The sequence below is a fragment of the Paramisgurnus dabryanus genome, chromosome 1 (genome assembly GCF_030506205.2).
Source record: "Paramisgurnus dabryanus chromosome 1, PD_genome_1.1, whole genome shotgun sequence".
In the NCBI taxonomy this organism is placed as follows: Eukaryota; Metazoa; Chordata; class Actinopteri; order Cypriniformes; family Cobitidae; genus Paramisgurnus; species Paramisgurnus dabryanus.
In genome coordinates this window covers 24,587,876-24,612,584 of record NC_133337.1, presented here as the reverse complement: position 1 = coordinate 24,612,584, position 24,709 = coordinate 24,587,876, and the positions used below count along the sequence as shown (strand labels likewise).

Below are 24,709 nucleotides of genomic sequence, written 5' to 3'. Positions count from 1 at the left end.
CATCATATTTCCCGTGTTTTACTGTCAGGCACTGACTTAGTGTTTACAATTCTGAAGTGTTCTGTAACAATTTCATAAGTGGCAGAGAAAAATTGAATGGCAACATTTTCAGACCCCACCCATGGACTGTATCAGCTGCTGCTGTCTGGCAAGTGGTGCTGCAGCCTCAAGTCTCTGAGCATCATGCTTTGGGACAGTTTTTCTGCAAGACAACCAGGCTTAAGAATGCTGGAAACTACTAACCTCCTAATGCCTGTCTGCTTGTTGATGTGAAAGGACTGAATCTTGTGTCCTGATATGTCCTCTTTTGGCTTGGCTTTTAAGGGTGAAATTGTCCTTTTTGTCTGTTTGAAATGCTGCCCTGACAGTGGTTTTCTGTTATCGTATATATTGACCATAGACTATATTGGCACATGTCCACTTTAAAAACATTGAAGACACAAAGTCAATCTGTATATTCAACAAAATTCAAGGCCCTCACTGTGAAATCATTAGGCCACTACACAATTTTCTCGGTTGATGGGGAAAACAGCCACACTATGAATAAAGCTTTACAATGGGGTGCTATATTTTTTAATTTACAATAGGTGAACAATGTGTGAAAGACTAGGAATTTATTCTGGGGCTCAACAGTTCAACCAAGGCTCTTGCATAAACTTGAGCTTTGGTAAACTGGGGGTGAAGCAATTGAAGACATTAAAATGCTTGAAACATTAAACAACCGTGTAAGTGTAAACAATCATCGTAATTGTTTTTAGTCTCTCTCTCTGTGCTTTAGGTATCAAGAAAGTGCGCGCAGATTCAAATAATTGAATGTTGTACAATCATTGGACGAATCGTACGGCAGAGGCAATCTCGACCAATAACATCGCTTGACTTTGGGAGGGGGATATACGTCATAACGTAAGATCGCGCCATACTGGCAGTGGCCACTGGCCAGAGTAGAGAGCCTTGATAAAGTATGGAACGTTTTCAGGATATTCAGCTTTCACTAAAGGTAAATTAATATATTTACCCAGCCGGCACATGATCTACCTTTAACGTTGATATGATTAAAATAATGTCAGTTGTTGTTTAAACGTTGATATATATATATATATATTGTGCGCGGGTCTGCGCCCCTATTTTAAGTTTGAAAATACGTCCGTTACTATCGGTCAGAGCAGCTGCTGCTTTGCGTTGATTTCTCTGTCAGACCTGGATTATTTTATATCTGCCTGTTAAATTCTTAAATTTTCAGCGAATTTTAGTTGATGTGTCAATGAAGAACAAAAGCTGGAATGTGAATAGAAGAAGGGGTCGTACGGGGTCTGTAAAAATACTCAAGTGGTGCTCGCTGCATATCAGGTAAGAGATCATTTTTCATTAACACTCTAACGTTTAGGGACACGGGTAGCATAACGTTACTGCAACCTCATAGGATAACTTAAATAGTTTATCGCTGTGTGTGTTTTTGTACTGCTTCGCTATTAGCGTAGCGATATTAGCACGTATTTCAATGTGTTCGTAGTACATTACCATCTGACATTGCTGTGTTTTATATGACGTTATATGATTAATGTTGTCAGCTAATGTTAGTTTAAAACTCAAAGGCATGAGGGGTAAAAAAGCGTGGGAATGAGTAACTTAAAGTGATAAAACAGTCATTTATTCGTTAGAGTATATGTTTACATAACCTCTTTATAATGACATTGAAAAGATATTTGATTTGTTTAACTTACTTGTTTAGATCAAGCATTGGAATAAGATTTTTATCGGGGGAGAACAACCAACAGAGAAAGACCCATTCACCAACTACAGTAAGTCAATTTTACCCACGTACTATTCGAAAACCAAGGATAGTATTAAGTATGATTTTCATACTGTATTTCATAAAGTAACACAGGGTAGGCGTAATAATCCATGGCTTTAGCCTACACCTTTCCGGCTGCCCCCCTTGTTTGTAATGAAATTGCTGTAAATATATTTTGTCCTATGTTCAGTAACCAAATAAACTTTCTTACATTCATTCTACAAATCTGAGCAACTTTCTGTCCTTTTGTCTTTCTTCTCCTGAAGTGGCGCACTGAAAGGGGAGATTCATGTCACCTTCACCAGTCCTTTCTTTAATTGCTGGAAACTGTTAAGGGAAAGACCCTCAGACATAATAGGATAAATGTGGCTGCAGGTAAAATTATTTGATGGTGTTAAGGTTTATCATTATCTAACAAACCAAATGCTTTGTTCAATAACAAGAAATCACATTAGGGCCATTTTCTGGAAGAGAAATCCACTTGGACAGGTAAGTTAACGTTATGTGTAGCATTTTAATGTTTGTACATTTGTCCATATGACGCTAAAAGGGTTTATCAAATCTTTCTCACCCATGTTATGGTTCATATTCTGTGTTCAGTTTGACAAGGATCAAGAGGCCAAGGACCAGGTGGTGAAGTCGGAACCAGACCAGACAGCTCTCGCACAGCCAGCCTCTGAACCTGCTCTACAGTTTGAATCGCCCGGGTGAAGTTAAACTCTACTTTGCTGGTGACCCAGATGGCTGAGAACATGATAGGCTGAAACCCTGGAAGCTAAGAGGGAAGCGGCAAAGGAGTTCGAAGAAGAGCTGAAAAGCACGTCTTAATGAACACAAGGTGAGGATTTGTATGGAAATCCAACTGGTTTATCCAGATTATTTACAAGTGGATTTAAGATTTTGTTGATCACATCTACAGAGCAGCTTGAACCCTTTTAAGACATTTTAACCCCTTAAAGGCGGAGTCCACGATGTTTGAAAAACGCTTTGGAAAAGGAGACGGGCTGACTACCAAAACACACTTATAGCCAATCAGCAGTAAGGAGCGTGTCTACTAACTGACATCCTTGCCGGGTTGCGTATGTGTGGGGTGGGTCTATCAACAGAAGGTCCAGAGTCTATTTGTTTAGGTGATTTCAAATATCAACATTGGCTTTCAAACATCGTGGACTCTGCCTTTTAATGTTCCTGCATTAGAAGCATTAATAGAGGCAAAGTTTGTTTATGCTCAATTTTCATTCGAGCTCCAAACTGAAATTATTGTTGAGCGGCAACCTAATGGCTTTGCTCTGGCGATGCTGTGAGGGAGGCAAAGTTGCCATTGTGTGTAAATTGAAAACAATACAATGTGGCCACGGCTGATGTGTAGGAATTTTTGCAAGCATGATACATCTTTTTTTATTTTTCAGGACAAGGCCTGGTGAAAGCCACTACAGAGGATCATAGCCATCGTTGGAGTTCTGAAAGGACGTGGGTGAATATCAATCTGCCAAATGAACTTTTTTTAGCATGCACATTCACATCTTTATATTAATACTGATTATATATGAACTTGTTTGTTTGTTACTGGAAACAACTTCGCTTCTATTGTGTTTGACAGAAGGAGTTTTAAGCCTATGTGCATTTTCTAGATGTTAAGCATGAACAGTACTTAAACAACCATTACCCGTACCAGCTCTGTCCGTGCTCCATTTTCCATTGCAGATCATACTCAAGAGATAGTACCCCTTAAATGCAGCTGGTCGTCATAGCAAGGCCACACACAACTGCCGCGGCGTAATGTTCAATGCGAGACACACACCAGCGCCCCAATTTAATTTAAAACGTTTCAGCATTACTCGGATTGTACTTAATTTAACTAAAACAAATATCAAAAACATGTCTAATTAATACTTTATCAACACGTCATACTCCTGGAAAAGACCCACATAAATCACATATTTTAAAGGAATAGTCTACTCATTTTCAATATTATTTAATATTTTCATATTTCAACATATATCAATAATATGTTATTACCTTAACTAAGAATTGTTGATACATCCCTCTATCATCTGTGTGCGTGCACGTAAGCGCTGGACCGCGCTGCGACGCTTCGATAGCATTTAGCTTTGAGTTCACTCAAAAGTCGATTTAAAATTGCAGTTTAAAAAAACTTGCATGCATTGAAGACCCGTCACCCCTAGGAACAACATGAAACGATTGAATATATCTTCATATGATATATCCGGACACTTCTTAATTTCATCCTCACACTGGCTCATACATGGCTGGTGTAGTAAATATTTACCATAACTGTTTTTATCATGTTTTATGCGTGCTCCCACCACACTGTTTTCTACTGGCTGGCCATAAAAACTGAGCTCCCGCACAAAGAAGGGAAATACGTCACATCTCTTACTCCCGCGTTTGAAAATAATGTGGATAACAACATTATTCTGTTTGAGGTGTAACAAGCTGTGTTCCCACATGTTTAAAGGCTCTCTAAGCGAATCTGCGAGACGTTAGTTATTGTTGACGTTTAAAACTGTTTTCAAACAGACGGAGCGTAGCTAACTCCTCCCCCTCCCTTCCGTGCTTTCATGAACGCGCCCAACCCCCACCCCCAAATCCTTTGTCGTTTATTGGCTGGAATACTTTGTTTTGTTTTGTGATGCTAGGTTTGGCCACTTGTTGATATTGCCGTTTGTGAAGTCTAGGCTGTCTACAGAGATCGCGTTTTTTTACAGTTTGATCAACGGGCAGGCAGCAAGCAGATAGTGAGGAGATGTTTCCGGTATGTAACAAAAAATGTTTTATGGTCTAAAACGCTTCAATTCCCTTAAAGCGCCTTTGTTTTGCCGCTTATGACCGTAATCATCATGGAAAACGTTGGTTTACTGATACTACACGCCAGAAGTCGCACCCATAATTCGCGCAAATCGTCATGGGGTGTAGGAATAGTGTGCATAGGGCCCAAAATTATTAACAAGAGGGTAACATTCTTCATAGAGCCATAGCTTATTTATTTTGCTTTTAAAGTGCACCAAATGAATGCACTTAACATTAAAATGAACACTTTTCTTTTGAGTGGAAATGTACATCTCAAATGGGGATCTGCAGTGAATGGAAAGGACATTGCTGTAAAATATCAGAAATATGTATGTATGTATGTATGTATTTAGTGAAAAAGTTGTTGATGCAAATGCACTTAACATAGACCTTCTGTTTGTTTTTTGTACATTTAAAACACAATATACTAATACAGAATGTGTGGACATAAACTGGAATGTTGGTTGCAATTACTGTCAAATAATGTTTATATTAAGTAAATCCCATGTACTATTAAGAAAAGTCTGTAGATATATTGGAGTTGTTTGTTATTACTGTCAAATTATATTCATATAAGGTTAGTCCCATGCACTTATAAGAAAGGTCTGTATATATCGGAGTTGCTTATAACAGTGGTTCTCAAACTGGGGACCGGGGCCCCCAGGGGGGCCGCGAGATGGTGCCAGAGGGGCCCCAGTTTTATGACATTTTATAAAATACATTAAATTCTAATGAATTCTGGGAAATTAAACCAAAAAAAGGTAGCACTACTTTGTATAATTTAATGTTTTGTTTAATTAAAATGTGAAGTTTTAGAACAGTTTTTTGTCATAAATTTTCTTTGGGGGGGCGCGAAGGAATGCACCGTACCCAAAGGGTGGCCGCACGCTGAAAAAGTTTGAGAACCACTGGCTTATAAAGTAAACCCCATGATTTAATGGAAAAAGTATATGTGTGTGTGTATATATATATATATATATATATATATATATATATATATATATATATAGGGCAGTTGCTTGTAATTGCCATCAAATATTGTTTACATAAAATAAACATGTGTATTTTTACATATATGGGATAATTGCTTGTAATTACTGTCCATTTATGTTTATATAAAGTGAACCCATGCATTGAGTAAATGTCATGTTGATATAAAGTTTTATTAGTATAAAGCAATGTTTATATAAAGTATACCTCATACATTGATGGTAAAAAAATGTAAATTTATTGGAGATGTTTTTGTAATTAATGTCAAGTATTGGTTATATAAGGTAAACCCCCATAAATTAATGGTAAACGTATGTAGATATATTGGGAAGTTGCTTATAATTACCATAATAAAAATTTTTTTATAAGGTAAAGCCCCCATACATTAAAGGTAAAAAATATGTAGAAATATTGGAGAGTTGCTTGTTATTACTGCCAAATAATCTTTATATAAAGTAAACCCCCCAGTATTTAAATGGTACAAACATGTAGATATATTGAAGAGTTGCTTGTTATTACTGTCAAATAATGTTTATATAATGTAAACCTGCATACATTAATGGTAAAAGCTTGTAAATTTAGTTTAGATGTGTCTATAATTACTGTCAAATAATGTTTATATAATGTAAACCTGCATACATTAATGGTAAAAATTTTAAATTTAGTTTAGATGTGTCTATAATTACTGTCAAATAATGTTTTTATAAATAAATAACTATTAAAAATATGTTTATGAAACGTAATATCACAAGATCTTATTTTTTGTACAGGATAAACCCAACATTTAACAGGAATTTACTGTAAATAGATTGAATAATGAAATAAAATAAAAGTTTAAGTCGATCAATATACTGGTATTAGGCTTTAAATTAGCGTATCTGAAGGTAATTATACTAAATTTTTTGTGTGTTTTAAATGGAAAAGTCTTTACTTTGACAAGGAGTTCTCGTAGATAAATTGTATTACCTTAAATATATACTAAATAATACTGTATTAAAACAGAAATCTTTGTTTTAATTATGTAATTTTAAGGTATTTCTGCAATTTTTAAAAGTTTTTATACAGATTTATACTTTCGTTTAACATTCAATGGAGATTTATTTTATGAAATTTTTTATTCTTTCTACAGCAGGTTGACTGTAAAAATACAGAAAATGTTTACGGTAAATATCCGTTTTCAAAAAACAACATTTTCCCGTAAAATAATTTAAGGTTTTTCACTGTAATTTGAGGGTAAGTGTTTGGCAACTTTGCTGCCAGACTTTTTACCGTTTTTTTACGGGTTTTTTTTTTACAGTGTGGAGCCGTAAATCCGATCATGATGACATGCGGACAAAATTATGGCCACGAATAATTTTTTATGCTATGGACACTTTTTCTTATTTAGTCTAAAGTATGGCCATAAATTTAGAATTTGTTCCCAATATTCAACAGTTTGTTCCTTGGAATTAATTATTATAATATTTAGAATATTTCGTAATTACTATTACAATTATTATTACTTCAAATTATGAATTAGCTTAGTAAAACATGTGGATGTCGTGGAAACAAATTGTTAATTTGAATTATATCCGGAGCTCCGTATCAAACTGGATCTAAGATACAGCTAACAAACAACTGTATGTAAATACAGAACAACACACTACAAAAGTTACTACATCATTTTAAAATATTATATAAAAAAAATTAACTGAACCATTAAGCAGACATAGAATTTAGATGTAGGCAACAGTAAATAATAATAATAATAAATAATTATTCTTCTAAATATCAATTAATAATAAAAATAATAATAAGAATATTACAAATTGTCATCCAATTATTAATGTGTCTTTAATCCCACTCTTTAAACTGCCAAATAAAACAATTTTGTTTCTTTTCACTTCCCCGGATTCTCTTCTTTGCCGTCTTTCGTGTGTCAATGGCGTAAAATGAGGGCGTGGGGGAGGCGGAGACTTGAATTTATATGGGCTTGTTATTCTAATGACGCTCGTTTTCGGCCGCGGCATTTATGAAGGGCAGATATTGCGTACACCTGAATATCAACGGTACGCACAGTTTCATAAATCAGGCGGTGAGAGGAGTGTAAGCATAATCTTACGCCAACATATACGCCCGTTTCTACGCAAGAATGATAAATGAGGGCCTATGTGTCTGAACACACCTCGTTTTTAAACCAGCACGCCCATGGGCAAACAGATGGGCACAAGTGCATTTACTATTACAAAGGCTGGTCGTGAAAACAATAACAGTGTGGACTGAAACTAGCAAAAAAAAAACAAAAAAAAAACTTACAGAGCTTTATATTTCTACAATGAACACCACTGTCATGAAGATTTGTCTACACACTCAGATTTGTGCCGTCAATCTGTTTGCGGCCTCGTGTCTCTTCTAATCCCAGGCATGCTGATATACAGACTTATTACACGGCTCTCTGGAATGCTTGATTCTGATTGGTCAGTTGAGACATTTGCAGGTTCGTTCTTTTCAAATAATAACCGCTCCAAAGTAATAACGCATAGGCGGTTATACTTATACGATTAAAATCGCTCTGCGCCAATAAAGATTACTGTTTGGCGCCATCTTGTGACAAACACTGGACAACCACAATTAAGAATGGAAAATTTTGACTTTAATTTTAACATGTACGGAAAAACAAAACATTTAAACAGTGGATAGAAGAACGAACAACGACAAGACACAGACAGCTTACTGAGACTGAACTTGACAAAATAGAGCATGACAGCTACGAAGCCAACACACAAAAAAATACAGAATGGGCATTAAAACTTCTCAAAGTCTGGCTAAAAGAGAAAAAATGGAGACAGACAAGTATGAAGCAGAGGATCTTAATAAGGTATTACGATCATTTTATGCATCTGTGCAAAGTTTCGCGGAAGGATAAAAATGTTAAAGGTATAGTGGAGGATTTTCTCGAATTTTAGAAAAGAACCGCCTTCTCCACTTTTTAAAAAATGCAATTGCGCAACACTCCTGATTGACAACTAGGAGGACCAATAGTCTTGATGATCCACCCGGAAGAAGATAATCCTCCTCAATACCTTTAATTTAAAACAAATATGCCAATAAAATGTTTCAAATTCATATTCATGTCCAGTTTTTTTTCTTATGTGGCAAGTAGCCGTGTAATAAGCGGGATAATGTAGAGGCAGCCGGTACTTATTGGGAAATAAGCCCCTTCAGTGTGATACAAGACCCTCCGCTTCGCATCGGGTCCTGATCACACTGCTTATTTCCCGATAACTACCGGCTGCCTCTACATTATCCCTTACATATCACACTTCTACACAAGCAATATTGCTTCAGTAAATAGGATTCACCACTCACAATATATACATTATATAGACATGTTTCTTACCACTGTAGCAAAAAAATGGAAACAATTGATTGCATGCGATATCCTCCCATCCACTGGCACTGATGACAGCACAATCCTCTTTTCCATTGGAGTTGTCTGGCTCTCCAGACATCCACAACCTGAATGTCAATATCTCTTGATGATAAGTCCAATACCAACTGTTATTGTATCTGAACAATCCAATCCAGGCCAATGGAGGCATCGCAGCGCTAACCGCTACTCGAACACTTGTCTGGTCTTCATTGCTTACAACCGTGGCCAAGTCGATGTGATTTTTTCTGCAGTAAACTTGTGCTGCGGCCCAGGTCTTTTTCTCCTGGATGAGAATATATTCATTTGAGTTGCTTTGTGTGAACGTCCAAAATCCTGTTGAGAGGAGAGTAAGAGAAACATTTGAAAACTAACTTTGTCAGACCTCCTCCTAATGTGCAACTTAAATGAATGTTAAGTGATTTGTATGAATCCACCATACAGAGTATTTAAAGTTACACAGTGCACTGACCTGAGAAAAGCAGAATCTGAATCAACCTTTCCATTGGTGATGGGTTAACAAAATGCAGCAAATCCTAAACAATAAACAAAAAAAGTTTATCAAATTAAACACATTTATAAACTTTCAATTATTCCACTACTCGTTTTTTGGCTGTTCACTGGTGGTAGGGCATTTAGTGTTAATGCTTCTAAATTATGGAAATCACTACTCTGTACACTTCGTGATATAAAACGTAATATAATAATTATCTTTGCCTACCTTCAAGACCCAGCTAAAAACTTATATTTTCAATATGTATTTTGGATAATGTGGCCAAATATGTGTTCTGTATTGTGCATGTGGATATGCAAATGTATTGTATAGCACTGTAGTGACCTTAGGCTATGGAAAGGCAATATGTAAATAAAACTTTTTTTACTTTTAAATGAGTGACGTTAACCTAAGCAATCAAGAATGTTAAAAAAAAGATTTGTCAACTTTGTCTTCATCATCTTACCACAGGGTGCTGAAATAAATCCTGAAACACCATAACCATATTCACTTCAGTTTGTCTTTATTTCATACATGCACAAATGTCCTTAATGAGAATTAACAGAGGATTAACTTTAGTTCAGATTATATTGAAAAGAAGTTTTGTCTGAAGTCAATATTATGGTGATCAGTGTTTCTGTTAGTTGGGCGCTTGACTTTCATTAAAATAATCCTCTTTAAACATTTGCAGTAGTGTTTTGTTCAAAACATTTGTACATTGAAAAGGTACTGTCATTGCTGAGTTTGAATTATGATATTTGAATTTAATATATATATATATATATATATATATATATATATATATATATATATATATTAAATATAAGTTTTTCGAGCAATTGACTTGAATGATTTTTTTTAACTTAAGGTTAACTTACTGGACTTTATAGTGTGCAAGGACAACAATACAGTAAAAAAATACACAAAAACTTGTTGAATTATAATGAAAACCTTCATGATTACCTGCAGGAACAGTGAAGACTGAGCTGAGGTGGTCTGTACTGTTTCATTCTCTACATTTAAGGTTCTTTTAATGCATATGTTTCCTCTTAATTGACCAGATAACTTGTCAAGGGCGGGGATTTTTTTTTTTAATTCCAAAAAGTGTTGACCAATTTAGATCATGCACAAATGTCCTTATTGAGAATTAACAGAGGATTAGCTTTAGTTCAGATTATATTGAAAATAAGTTTTGTCTGAAGTCAATATTATGGTGATCAGTGTTTCTGTTAGTTGTGCGCTTGACTTTCATTAAAATAATCCTCTTTAAACATTTGCAGTAGTGTTTTGTTCAAAACATTTGTACATTGAAAAGGTACTGTCATTGCTGAGTTTGAATTATGATATTTGAATTTAATATATATATTTGGGTTATTAAAGAGTTTAATACTTTTTCAACATCTTAATTCATAAAAAATACTTAACAGTGCAATAACTTGAAAGTTTATGCTAACATAACTCAAATCAACAAATCCTTTCTAACAGCAAACTACTAAATAAATGCCCTGTTAAAAATAAAATAAACTCTACACAAATTTTATGAAAGTGTGCAACACTGCTATTACTATTTTTACTAGTTTTTCAAGCAATTGACTTGAATGATGATTTTTTTTACTTAAGGTTAACTTACTGGACTTTATAGTGTGCAAGTACAATGATACAGTAAAAACAATACACGAAAACTTTTTGAATTATAAGAAAACCTTCATGATTACCTGCAGGAACAGTGAAGACTGAAGCTGAGGTGGTCTGTACTGTTTCAGTCTCTACATTTAAGGTTTTATTTCCTTCAGAATAGCTTCCTACACAAATACATTTTATGTAAAACATCTGTCTGAAACTCATTTCCATTCAGATGTACAGATTTTACATTCAGATCTCTTTTCAAAAGAACATGAGTCAAGGAAGTGCAGTACATTTACATGAACTCTGACATGAGATTGACATCAAAGACTGCTACCAAAAAAAACATCAAAAAACATCAAACATCAATGTCCCTTAACATCGATGCTGCACACTCCATCTTAGCAATTGGCAGTATTTGCACCTAAGGCTGGCTTGCCAACCACCATAAGCATTAAAAAAGAAGAAAAGGACTTTAGAATGGGGATCTTGTTTCGAACGCACCTAAGGGCACTTTAGGAAGGGGAGGCCACAAACTTTTAACATTTACAAGAACATGTGTTTCAATGAATTATGACCATCTACAATATTACATAATCTTTCTGACTTTCAATATTTTTTTAAATATTAAGTAGATTGTAGTCCCTTACTGTGTAGCGATGTGTGGCTATATTTAAAACTTTTAATTTTTGATTTGACAAAACTACTATGAAGCTGATCACCAACCTGTGCTGTCAACCCAGGCTTTGATCTTTAACGTATGATTATAAACATTCATTACAATTAAAACAAACCTAAATCAGTCACCAAACTTTAACGACTTGTTCAACACATGAGGGATGCAAAGTGACAGCGCAATTTCTTTCTGGTCTTTATTTTTCTTCCAGATGGTTTTGATGACATTGGTAATATATTGAAACAGTTGAATATTTGAATATTGTTTAATGAGTTGAATATCATAGGATTAGGGCCTACAGACTAGGAATAGGCAATATGCAACCTTAAAGATAGTCAGAAAATATTCATGCATTACATTACTTCACACAATTAACAATGCATGACAAAGCAACAAAGCACTGCTTTAAGTAAAGGCATTGTTCAAACATCTCAATTTAATTTAACACTTCATGCAATTACTTCCACTGCCACATTATCTGCACTAAAGACACATATTCAAAATAAAAAGAGTCATCACTCCTACTAGAATAAACATTTAATTTCTGATAAACACTAAATGCAACAGTAAATCATTCAAAACATTATACATACCAGCTCTGTCATTAGGATTGAACGATGAGCTGTGTGTTTCTTGTTTTCAGGTTGAGGAATACAAGCGATAAAAAGGATAGCTAAGCTAACCACAAAAATTTTATACCAGGGCCGGCCCTGGCCAATTTGCTGCCCTAGGCAAGATTTCACCTGGTGCCCCTAGAATCAGAGACAATTGTGTTCAGATCATTTTGTTCATAAACTTACACAGAAACAAACTGCACAGCTTTGTCTTGTTTTTCTTTATTTTGAAAATATTTTGGAAACACACACACACTGTCAGGCATTTGACATGGTTAGAATCTTGTCTTTTTTAGATTTTAACACGGTGCATTTAACTTAAAATATTTAATTTTGTACATGAAAACAGCCCTTATTAATGAATTATTTGTAGCATATTGTAGTGTCTCGGGAGATTGTCCTCATTGTTAAATGCTCTGCACTGAAGCGGCATTTTAAAATATAAACCCAGAATTTAGAGAACGTCAAGAACAAGAAAACGAAAACAACAATCAGACCGAGACGCGGGATTTAGCCTACATAACGTTACACAGACCATGTTTAAATTTCGATGTTTCTGGCCAGAAATACCAACTTGTTCACTTTGTCTGGTATTAATAATATTCGCATTGGAGTGCTGCTGGTTGCAGCTTATTAATACCATTTCTGGCCAAAAACATAGAAATGTAAACATGGTCTGTGTAACGTTATGTAAATCCCCCGTCTCGTTCTAATTGTTGTTTCCGTTTATTTGTTCTTTCTTGTTCCCTGAATTCTGGGTTCATATTTTAAACTGCCGCTTCAGTGCAGTATAGCCTCGGAACATTTAAAAATGAGCACGATCTCCCGAGACACTACAATATGCTTCTAATAACTCATTAATAAGGGCTGTTTTCTTGAACAAAATTTAATATTTTAAGTTAAATGTATATAAACATAAATATTAATAAAAATAATATTTGGGCGCCCGGGCGCCCCAAGGGGTGGCCTATGCCCAGGGCCGGCCCTGTTTTTGTACCCATGCTTATCTAAAAGCAGTCCATCCAGCAACGCTGGCTAAATCATTAGGTCCACTCATACATTTGGGTTCTCTGCCCTCTTCAGGCCTGGATTGGATCATTGTGGTGATCCATCAATATTATTTGTTTAAAAAATACAAATGATCTTTCAATTATTTCCTTCTTTAAAAAAGCCAAAAAAAATCTGGGAACAAAACTTTTAATCGTAGATGTTGGGTCCTGTACAATAGATGCAGGGACGTGCACAGGGGGGTTGCTCAGGTTGCCCGGGCAACTGCCCATATGCCCTTCTCAACTCAAGTTGCCCTTCCGTGGTGGAAAAAAAAATATTGTACTTTTACACTGTGCAGCGTTCCTTCGTTACTGTATTTTAATTAATTACGAAATGTGTATTTTATTTTTAAATTTCCGTCTCGTGTTTCTGGGGCATTCGCAAATTAGTGACTCGTTTGAGTCGATTCTTTAAAAAGAAAATGGGCCAAACGTTTTGAATTGGTTCGCAAATCAGTTGAATGAATTGTTCAGATCGCTGCAATAAACTGAATCGTCTGATGCTGTTTTACTCGTAGCCTATGTAGAAACACGCAGGATATAAACAGTGCTGGGTGACGTGGATATGAATTTACCAATCTTTTAACTAAAAGCTAAACTTCACACACGTACCCGCCATTATACGCGCGACCTGTTCGTCGTCAGACACAGTTAAACGTGCACAACCTCCAGAAACACTGTAGCACAGATTGAAGAAAATCCATTGATGATTGACGTCTGATTCGCTGTATACTGTACTGTCTGATGTAAGTGCCTCTCCCAACACACACGTGATTTAAGATTCACAAAAAAAGAGGATGTCTAAAATCAGTTTGTATTATGTAAGTGTAAGCTGTCGATGTCCACAGACCATTTTAGGAGATTCTCTAACCCCGGATTTCCACCGACTGCGGAGCGGCTGCAGATCAGCTCCGCTGCGTTATGGCTCCGCACTCCGCTGTCCACCAATACCCACTAGATCAGTATTTGTTGCAGAGCGGCTGCGTGCTGAAGTGACTAGGACCCATGAGGTCTCGCAAATTCACGTGATGATCGCGCAATACCTAGTTCTGTCTCTGCCCATTATGCCATTGAATTATGACGTTTTTACAAACCAGCCCAGATCACAACACGGGATCTAAAAAAAATAAAAATAAAAAAACACGAGATCTCGTGTAGACAGAGCAGTACATCAAATCCATCCAAAATTAAAAAAAAATAAGAAGGCTGCTAAAACATTTATATATGCTTTATCTTTAATGTATTTATTTGAAACTCCCCCTGGCTCTGTTCTTGTCTATTATTTGTTGTTTCTGTATTAATGACTTTATTTGTGTGTGTTTGTAATGTTTGTATTGCAAATATTTAATTAAAAAAAAACACGAGTTCTCGCGTATTCAGGTATGATCACACGATAAAGTCATGGCTCCGCCCTGCGGAGCTGTCCGGCATCCGTCAAAAATAGAAGCTCTGATTTGTGCCGGAGGGCTGCGGATGGCCGGAGCTGTGACGGATTCGGAGCGCAGTCAGTGGAAATACAAACATTGACTTGAATGGAAACTGATTGACTCCGCCGCCATTCCGCAGCGGATCCGCAGTCGGTGGAAATCCGGGGTAATTTAGTGGGGCGGTTTCCCGGACGGGGATTAGCTTAAGCCAGAACTAGGCCTTAGTTTAATTAGGAAATATAACTAGTTTTAACGAACATGCCCTACTAAAAACATTACTTGTGTGCATTATGAGGCAAAACAAAGGGCACTGATGTATTTTAAGATATGTCAGTGAAAGTTGTTTTCAGTTTGGACAGCTCTTACATTTATTTTAGTCTAGGACTAGTCTAATCCCTGTCTGGGAAACTGCCCCAGTGAATGCAAAACTCTCTTGTCCATTTACGTGTCTGATATTTCAGCTAAAAGCTATATCAACATTGAGACTAGAATTAATTTGTTAATTTGAAATGCTTGTCTATTCTGTGTTTGTATTCTTTTTTCTGTACTGTTTGTGTATGTTGCAGTTTTACACATACATACTGTATAAGTGCCCTTCATAAGTATTGGGAAAATACAGGCAAAATTCCTCAGTTTGCTCTGGAGTCAAGAAATGTCTAAACCAGGAGTTCTCAAAGTCCGGACTCCTGTCCGGATCCGGACCCGACGGGAACTTGATCCGGACCCGCGTTCACTTCATATTACAAGTGCATTAATTTCTATGTGATTGATTAAATGTGTGCATTTGCTACTTTACAAATGCATATTAAACTTGTTAACCATTCGTTTAGTTTTTTTTTTCTTTTTAGATTTTAAGAGTATTTCTGGTCCAAAAATAAAACGAGTTATTCAAAAATGTCCTAACGCTGTAGCCATCACACCCAGATATTATGCACAGCTACTTCATGTACTACGGCTTTTGATCAGTTAGTCCTTATCAATCTGAAATCACTGTTGGTTTGAGTCGCTTATAACATGCATTTGAAAAAGCAACACTCGGCATACATAATTTTTATACATATTCTTTATTATCATGAAATAACTGAAAAGGTTTGAAGAACAGCAATATAAATATATCCTTAAGCCATTTCCTGGAGCTGCGTGTGTCTGGTTCTTCGTCTGCAGCGCATATTAAGTTTCTGCCCAAGAGCGCCCCCTGGCTTTTGGATGTAGCGGCAGTTCACCGTAATTCATTGAGAAGCAAAGCAAGCATCATCAGCCAATTCATAGGTGCACCCCTAATTTTGGTCAGTCTCTGCCTAACAACCACACTTTTTTGCCATGGTTTATGCATCTGATGGAGAACAAACTGTGCCCTTTCTCTAATTAGGTTGCTCTGTATTTTGCACCTGGTTACTTTTGGCATATTTTTGTGTTTGTTTAAAAAAATTAACTTTAAATGCAAAATACACTTATTTTTTCCCAAACTATTTGTGTTGATTTGTTATATAAACAAATGATTTACATAAAGTTTTTCCGGACCTATGAAAATGATGAGAATTCAGATTTGGACCTTTGAATGTAAACTTTGAGAACCCCTGTTCTAAACATTAAAAGATGAACATGAGACAAAAGTACAGAATCTGTCACATTTATTTCTTACCTGTTGTAACATAGACAATATTCCACCTCAAATGAACAACACATTTGTATTTTACTCCTATATAATGTGGGCATACAGAGACCATTGGCTCAGAAGTGTTTAACTGTGTCCTGATGCATTTACTGTTCACACATGAAAAGCCTAAAATGTGTAGGATCAGTTTGATTCACTTATGTGCATTTGGGTACAACACACATAAGTCACATTTAATTCTGTTGTTCTTTGTTGGAAAAGCATGTATGTGTTGAAACATAAACAAAGGTTAATAAAATGTGGCATTCTGTACTTCTGTTATTCTCAGTCCTTCATATAGGCCGTGAGGATTTATTTTTATTTTGGGGGGTGCCCTTTTTAGGTCAGAGCAACTGCCCCTCAAAATTCCTGTTCACATCCCTGAATAGATGCAATACAATCAAACACTGGGAAACAAGGGCTATAAACAGAGGTGTTCTAACAAAGGGAAAATAAAAATAAATAACATAACTAATATGCTTCTAAATATTATTAAAGACAAATAATCCAAAGATTATAGAGATTACAACATTATTACAAAACCACAAATCACATGACATTCTTCCACTGCTTTATCCGGAGACAGATGCTCGGAGTGGATTTGATCTGATTGTGCCAAAATAAACAGTTTATCCTCGCGTAGTTTGTTCTCCAAATAAAGCTCTGATTGTTTTCATTCCGCTAAACTTCTTAAAAACCCCGGTATTTGTTCGATATTTCAGAACAGAAAACACAGTGGTGGGGACTTGAGAAGTCGCGCAGTTACAGACAGACTGAGCGTATTCACCTGTTTCTCTGTATTTACTGTTTGTTTTAATGTTTGCTTTTTTAAATTATGACCAAAAATCTGATCTATAGACATCCTGAAGACGGGACAAAGCTTCAGGAGGTCAACCATCACTGCACCAAAACATGAACAATTCAACCACACACTAACTAAACATAAACCAGCAATAAACTTCAAAGCAAATGTTACAAATGAGCAAAGGAACTGAACTAAATCAATATAAACACATAATGAGACAAAGGTGAAATCACTAAGGCAACGGGTTAATGTTTCTACAGTCATCACTCTAAAGCAGCTTCGAGTTGCCTTGAAAGGGAAATATGAGACATAAAAACTTTCTGACATTATCTCAAGTCATGTAAATACTGTATGTGACATCCACATGTTGAGACATATCTTACACAAGGTTCATGAGTTCACATTAACATGTAATCAATAGAGAATGAGATAAAGCATATTTGGTGTGCTGTACGAGGGGAGCACTCAGAGCTCAGAATATTAGTCCCCCCATCCCATCTTTAACTGGAATAGATGTAATAACTGAGAAGACGGCAATGGGGTGGACAGAGGTGAGGGACGGCCATGTTTTCGTTTTGTAAAACTGTTCATAATCATATCTTTATCAAGAGATCAGAATGAAAGTGTTTATTGAGTAAAAAATAAATAAAAGTGAAGGGGTGGGTGTGGAAAAATAACAGTGCAAGACAATGGAGACATAGACAGAGATCATAATGTGACTAAACTTTAAGATATTAAATGACTTTTATTAAGGTTTAAATGTTACAAAGATTTTTTACAATCAATACATAACATTTTATAATAATATTTCTATTTATTATTTTTAAAAGTTGATTTTTAAACTAAATAGTTTAGCTTAAAAGTTACACTTAAACCGTACATACATCTTTTTAAAAGTTTACCATTTAAACTAAACAGTTCAGCTAAGTTACAGCAGTATGTATTTGATATGGTTAAATATATAAAAATACTAAACCAGATTACAATTTAAGTTTTAAATGCCTTAGATTATGCAAGATCAATTTAAGTAACTAAACTATATAATGATATTAATTAAAACTATTTTAATTAAATAAAATTAAGTAAAACATGCGTTTCAAATATATTTCATGTAAATGAATAGCAATCCTTAATATAATCAGATGTGGTAACTGTTATATTTAAAATAAAGTGTTTGGACAGGGTTTCTGGCCCTTTTCACTTTCATGTTTTGATGAGAAAACATTACCATCTTGCTGAACTTTCCATGCCAATGTTGTGTCATTCCCTATCCCACGATCCTTCAGTTTCTGCTTCATCTGAAGAACAGAATTAAACACACTTATTTTGCCTAAACTAACAACACAACTCACACTTTAGGCTAAAACATACAAATATTTGACAACTGAATTATAACTAGATATGTTATAGTAATAAAAACAAATGGGATAGAATGGGAAAAACGAAAAATCATCAGTCAAGTATATTTTGATTTATTTAACTAGATTTGTTAATAATTTAAACCAGTAGTTGATCAATATATGTGGCGATATATTGTCACAGTAGGTATATGGGCCAATATTTGGGGGGTTAGATTAGCAGCATGTCTATTATTTTTATGTCATTATTTGTACTCAGCCACATTTGTGTTCCCTTTCAATACGGTTCACTTCGCATTGCGTCAGTTAGCTGACGCTATGGGGGAAACTCCTGTTTACTCCGTGACTGAAGCCTATTGGTTAACGTTTGTACAAAGTACAGACCAATGACGTTTGAACCCGCGCGCGGGAGGAACGCGTCCCTATATAAGCGCGGTTCAATCGTCAGGAGCTCATTATTTTCTCCTTCAGCGCGAACCTCTCGCTGCTCCGAAGAAAAGAAGAAGCCTTACCTCGCCGTTGACAAAAGCCCTGCAGCGGAGTCCAGGCCTAGCGTCTTCCCCTGCCGTTTTCCGGCTGAGAACCGAAGATAGCAGAGTCCAGGTCTAGCGTCTTCCCCTACCGCTTTCCGGCCGAGAACCGAAGATAGCCTTCGCTTGCCGTGGTACGAGCCCTGTGCAGCGGACACGCCTGACGAGGTCTCCCCTGCGGCCGCCCGGTAAGATCAATATTTTTAATATAAAGCTTGTGGGTTGAACACGCTTTACGACGGCAATCAGCCTTCGGCGCGTGGAACGCCGTTTGTCTCATATAAATCACCTTGTACTGTGAATACGGTACATTAAGAGGATGATTTAGCACTGCAGCACTCTCGACCGTGTTATTGTGATAATGCGGTCGGGCAATCTACGGTGGTTTCATTATTTACCGAACCAGACTGAGATCTCGCCCCCTGAACAAGCTGACGAGTCATCTCCTTTATAAACTCATTGCATCGCTTTATAAGCTATGTTCAATCAGAGTGATACGCATCTCATGCTTAACTACCAATATTAACCCATTACGATGGGCGTGCGGAGATGGCATCCGTGGGACACGACCTACATTACGTGCCTTATGACACATTGACACAAGCTGCTAGGACCCCTTTCACGAGGCGTCCTTATGCAAAGTCTGATCCATTCTGTCTAGTGACATTTGAAAGTCAAAACCCCCCGCGAATCGCCGGTGGAACACTTTTCTCCTCACTACAGAGGCACGGCGGCTCTCTCCCCTACCTATATCTATGTGGCCGTGATAACAGCGAACCACGCTTTTACGACCGACCATTCATTTAATTCACAAGCCTGTCATCTCTCAGATGCGGACGGCGGCGGTAACAGCGAACCATGCTTTTACGGCTGGCCATTCACTTTATTCATAAGCCTGTCATTTCTCAGATGCGGACGGTGCCCGAGGCACAGCGCTCTGAAACTGTCCAAGGTCCTGTATGACACATACGTCTGACGTACATCAGACGATCAGCTGTTCATCTGCGTCACAGATCACTCACTAGAGCACCTGTCAATACAGGCTATTTATGGATCGTTGACGTTATCACCTCCCGTGACAATTATGCTCACTTGTCTTAGAGCATGGGCATGGTCTTAGAGGTTTCTCATTTGACAATTGTGACACGGCCGGCTGGTCCCCGCCGTCCACGTTGTCAGTTTACAGCTTCGACATCCCTGCTTCGCGCACTACTGAGGTTTGTTGCATTAAAGGTGCGCCCATTAGCTCACCTGTATGCACGATATGGTTTTTAATTATATGCGTCCACCGTGCGCTTAGAGAAGCTCACATGTACACGCTATAACATTTTGGTATACAATAAGATGCGCTTGGGAAAGCTCACCTGTATACACAGCTGTGTTATGCTTTGTGACACATACATTGTTGTTCATCTGTGTACGTTCACGGTGCGTTGGGTGCCCACCGTTACGTTCATCAATCATATCTGTACACATTCACGGCGCGTTCTGTGCACTGATTTATCTATACGCATTCACGGTGCACTGAAGAGTTCACCCGTGTGCGCACAATTTATTATCAGAACACATGACGGCGCGCTCGAGAATCTTGCCGGCCTGTGCATTATAACACTCTGATTCATCTATATGCATTCACGATGTATTCAAGTGTTCACCTGTGCCCGTGCAATTTATAGTCAATACACATTTACGGCGCGCTTGGAAAGCTCACCGATCTGTGCACTATAATACTACCTATATGCATCCCGATGCGCTCGAGGGTGCACCTGGGTTCACACTATTGTGGTATCTGTATAATCCCACGCTACGAACCGTTCTGACGCATATTATAGTCAGATCGGCCGTTCGTGAGCTTCGCAGATCACTCACTACGTATGTCTGTTGCTAACAGTGGTTATTTAGATGGATCGTTGAAACCATCGCACTGGCTCACGCCCCTCTATGAGCTATGTCCTATATAGAGCCCACTCTGTGCGAGTTTGGCTTCTTCATGAACTTGGTCTACAGGGGTATCTATATCTATATTTGATATCTGCTACGCGGCCGGCTGGTCTTCGCTGTCTACGTTGTCAGATTGTACAGCTTAGACGTCCCTGCCCTACGAGCGCAGGTTCTATCGGCTCAATCATGCACGCTCATGCGTTTTATGTGTACACCACGGTGCGCTCAGCGAGCTCACCAACGTGACTCTGAATTTACTTATCTCGCACAGCCGCGGCGCGCTCGGTACCTCGCCGTCTTGTGCTATGTTATGTACCCCCGGTGCGTTTAAAACCCCACCGTGTGCGCGTCAACAATTTATATGGTGCTTACACATTTGCTTTTAAAGCTGTGAATATGCCGGGTATAGGGCCACACGCAGTGTCTCTCCGGTAAGGCACTTCAGTACGTTGTGTATGCACGGCGTGATGGGATTACGTTCCCCCATAGCGTCAGCTAACTGACGCAATGCGAAGTGAACCGTATTGAAAGGGAACGCTTAGGTTACTCACGTAACCCCGGTTCCCTGAAATAACGGGAACGAAGCATTGCGTCTCTTGCCGTGCTACAAACGTCTACGCAGCGAGTGTTATTCGGCTGCGTGCTTCAGTCGAATAATAATGAGCTCCTGACGATTGAACCGCGTTTATATAGGGACGCGTTCCTCCCGCGCGCGGGTTCAAACGTCATTGGTCTGTACTTTGTACAGACGTTAACCAATAGGCTTCAGTCACGGAGTAAACAGGAGTTTCCCCCATAGCGTCAGCTAACTGACGCAATGCTTCGTTCCCGTTATTTCAGGGAACCGGGGTTACGTGAGTAACCTAAGGGTTTTGTTCCTTAAGAAAATAAACTTAAGACGTAAAAATTCAACTACTCCTCGTTTTAATTCCCACAATCCCTTTGGATTCACATAATAGTTCATTCAGAAAGATGTGTCAACACCACTGATCTATATAAACTACTGGATTGCACATAGAGTGGTTAACGTAACGTAAGAGTTCGAGCGGCTATCTTGGTATACCCAACTGGCAGAGGGCGTCATTGACTTCCATTCAAAATCATGATCTAATTTCACCCACTTTACAGCGTATCAGTCACACAAGGTTCATTTTTAGGATATGTGTGCGTAAATGAATTGTTAATTTTGGTGTTATTTGCAATGTTTATGTTTTATTTGGGTATGATAATGGATTTATAATAAACGTTAGGGTGACTGTCTGCTGCATTCTGTTAATGACACGGGTATAAATAAAGTTTTTTTGACATTCAGCTACACGGTCAGCGTTATTTCAGAATAAGTTTAGGTAACTTGTAAAGATAACATAATTACAAAACCAGCAAATTATCGTATGCAGATACGGTACAAAGCATGAATATTTATTTAGATTTCAGAATGAGCACGTTTGTCTTTAATACTAAATATGATGCGGCCTCTGCTGATCTGATACTGTAATAAAGATGAATGTATAATAACTGTTTAAAAAACAAAATGTACAACTTTCAGTAAATAACTATTTACATGCTTAGGACGTTTGCATTGTAATAGTACAGGAGCAGGAAGACTTTAGATATAAAAACAGAGACTTTTAAAGTGATGTTTTATCATTAAAATCTGATAAAGTCCATTGATTTAATAGAATGTCTGGGAATACCAACATGGTGGGCGCGGTGGCTTCACAGTTGTGACGTCATGCGCAATCCAGTCATTTATATACATCAGTGGTCTACACCAACTGTACTTTCTATTATGGGAATGTTTGCAAATTGTCTTTATAAATGTGTTTGTTAGCACGCTGTAGTGTTAATGTGGCTAAAACCATAAGTGCTCATCTCTGTATAAATTATAAACAAACATCTGATGGAGGACGGGGCACAGTAACTCATAGCACACACATACAAAATGTGTTTTTGATCTCACCCAAATAGGGGCATTTTTGTCAAATGATCGGTGGGACTTCACAAACACATTCTGGGCTCACTCAAGACTTATATTATATCTTATAAAAGTGGTATAATAGATCCTCTTACCAACTGTAAGATTCTCTCCATCACCGCAGGGTCATTTAGATTCTGACTCGATTTCAACTCCACTCTCATGATCTGATTCTTTGAATCTGTTAGAATATAACATGAAGAGAGCAACAAAAACTTACACCTGTAAATAATTACATCTTTAAATAATTTCTGCCAGTTGTTATTTTAAATTTCAAAAATAGTTTATACTTAGATGTTTTTCAACAGTGAATTATGAAGGTAAAATTCCAAAAAGTGTTGACCAACTTTGATCCTTTTACTTACGACGTGAGCAGATAAATGGAAGGGTCTCTGGGCAGAGTCGATCATCGACTCCATCAAGAGCTGTAGCGCCACAAAGCGGGTGTGAGCCAGTAATGTCAGGTTGTCCAGCTCTCCAGGTTATGGGGAACTTGTTGAAACTTGTTCCATCTGACCACTTCCACTTGTCCTTAAAGAGACCAATCCATGCTTTTTCATATCCTACCATCATATTCACCAGCAGATCATTTTCAGTTTGATTCCAAATCCTGGCCAGGTCTGTGTGATACTGTAGGCAGTAAACCCAAGCATCATTCCATGACTTGATTTCAGGGATTAAAACAAACTTGTCTGCTATGCTCTCTGTAATAAGATGAGAATGAGGTCATTTGTTACATTAATTTTTTACACTAGATGCCATCTTGTTTGAACACACATGAATAAAATCATCAGCTTTTAATAAAATGCTCCTGAAGACCTGAAGTTGGTGTGTCAAATAATGGAAATCTTCCTCCAAACAGCAATATTAACATTAAAACATTTATTCAACATTAACTGGGGTGCAAATATGATGTTGATTCGATGCAATTAATGATGATACAGTAACACTGATTTAACATCACGTCGATGGTTGCTTGCTATCTGGACGTGAACTCTGACCTGTGGGTTGATTTGACCAAACACTGATTGAAGCTTTTACTCCTAAAAAGTGCTTCAAAAGACCTTAGTATACTGATGTTATGACCACCTTGCTAATATACTGTTGTCTTTGGTGTGCTGCCAAATCAGCACTGAATCAATGATGTATAGACTCTAAAAGACCCCTGAAGGTATCTGGCAACCAGCATGTTAAAAAGCACTTGCCAGGACAACACCTTGAAAACACATCTTTATCATGTTTAACTATTACTGAACAATGTGTGCAGTGGTGTGTAATTGCACTGATAGACACACTGGTTCCTATTTTAACAATCTAAGCGAGTGGTCTGAAGCGTATGGGGTAGGTGCACTTTGTGCATATCTGAATCCACTTTTACTAATGACGAAAGAAAGGGTCGGTGTGCCAGTCTCATTTCCCCTTTTCTTTTAAAGTCATGTACTTTATGTACACAATAATAATCTTTCACATTACACATTTTAATATTTTTGCATGTTTGTGTGCCGCTGCTGCGTGTACCTGTGTATGTAATAAGCAGAACGCACAGGCATTGTGTACCAGCC

At 37.4% G+C, this 24,709-nt stretch overlaps 1 protein-coding gene and 1 long non-coding RNA gene across 2 annotated transcripts in view; one reads left to right on the top strand and one right to left on the bottom strand.

Annotated features, from left to right (window-relative positions):
- The first annotated feature begins 909 nt into the window (after positions 1-909).
- Positions 910-6,301, top strand: LOC135779323 (uncharacterized). The gene is made up of 6 exons (XR_010544752.2): positions 910-997; positions 1,241-1,347; positions 1,730-1,799; positions 2,059-2,281; positions 2,393-2,630; positions 3,202-6,301. It is a non-coding gene; the product is annotated as an uncharacterized lncRNA (long non-coding RNA).
- Positions 6,302-6,716: 415 nt separating this feature from the next.
- The window catches only part of LOC135778964 (C-type mannose receptor 2-like), a 33,219-nt gene continuing 15,226 nt past the window's right edge, over positions 6,717-24,709 (bottom strand). The window contains exons 4-8 of the mRNA XM_065289600.1: positions 23,513-23,851; positions 23,243-23,328; positions 9,475-9,538; positions 8,973-9,338; positions 6,717-6,730 (exon numbers count right to left, since the gene is read on the bottom strand). Coding sequence (XP_065145672.1) covers positions 6,717-6,730; positions 8,973-9,338; positions 9,475-9,538; positions 23,243-23,328; positions 23,513-23,851 — 869 coding nt within the window. The remainder of the gene's footprint in view (positions 6,731-8,972; positions 9,339-9,474; positions 9,539-23,242; positions 23,329-23,512; positions 23,852-24,709) is intronic.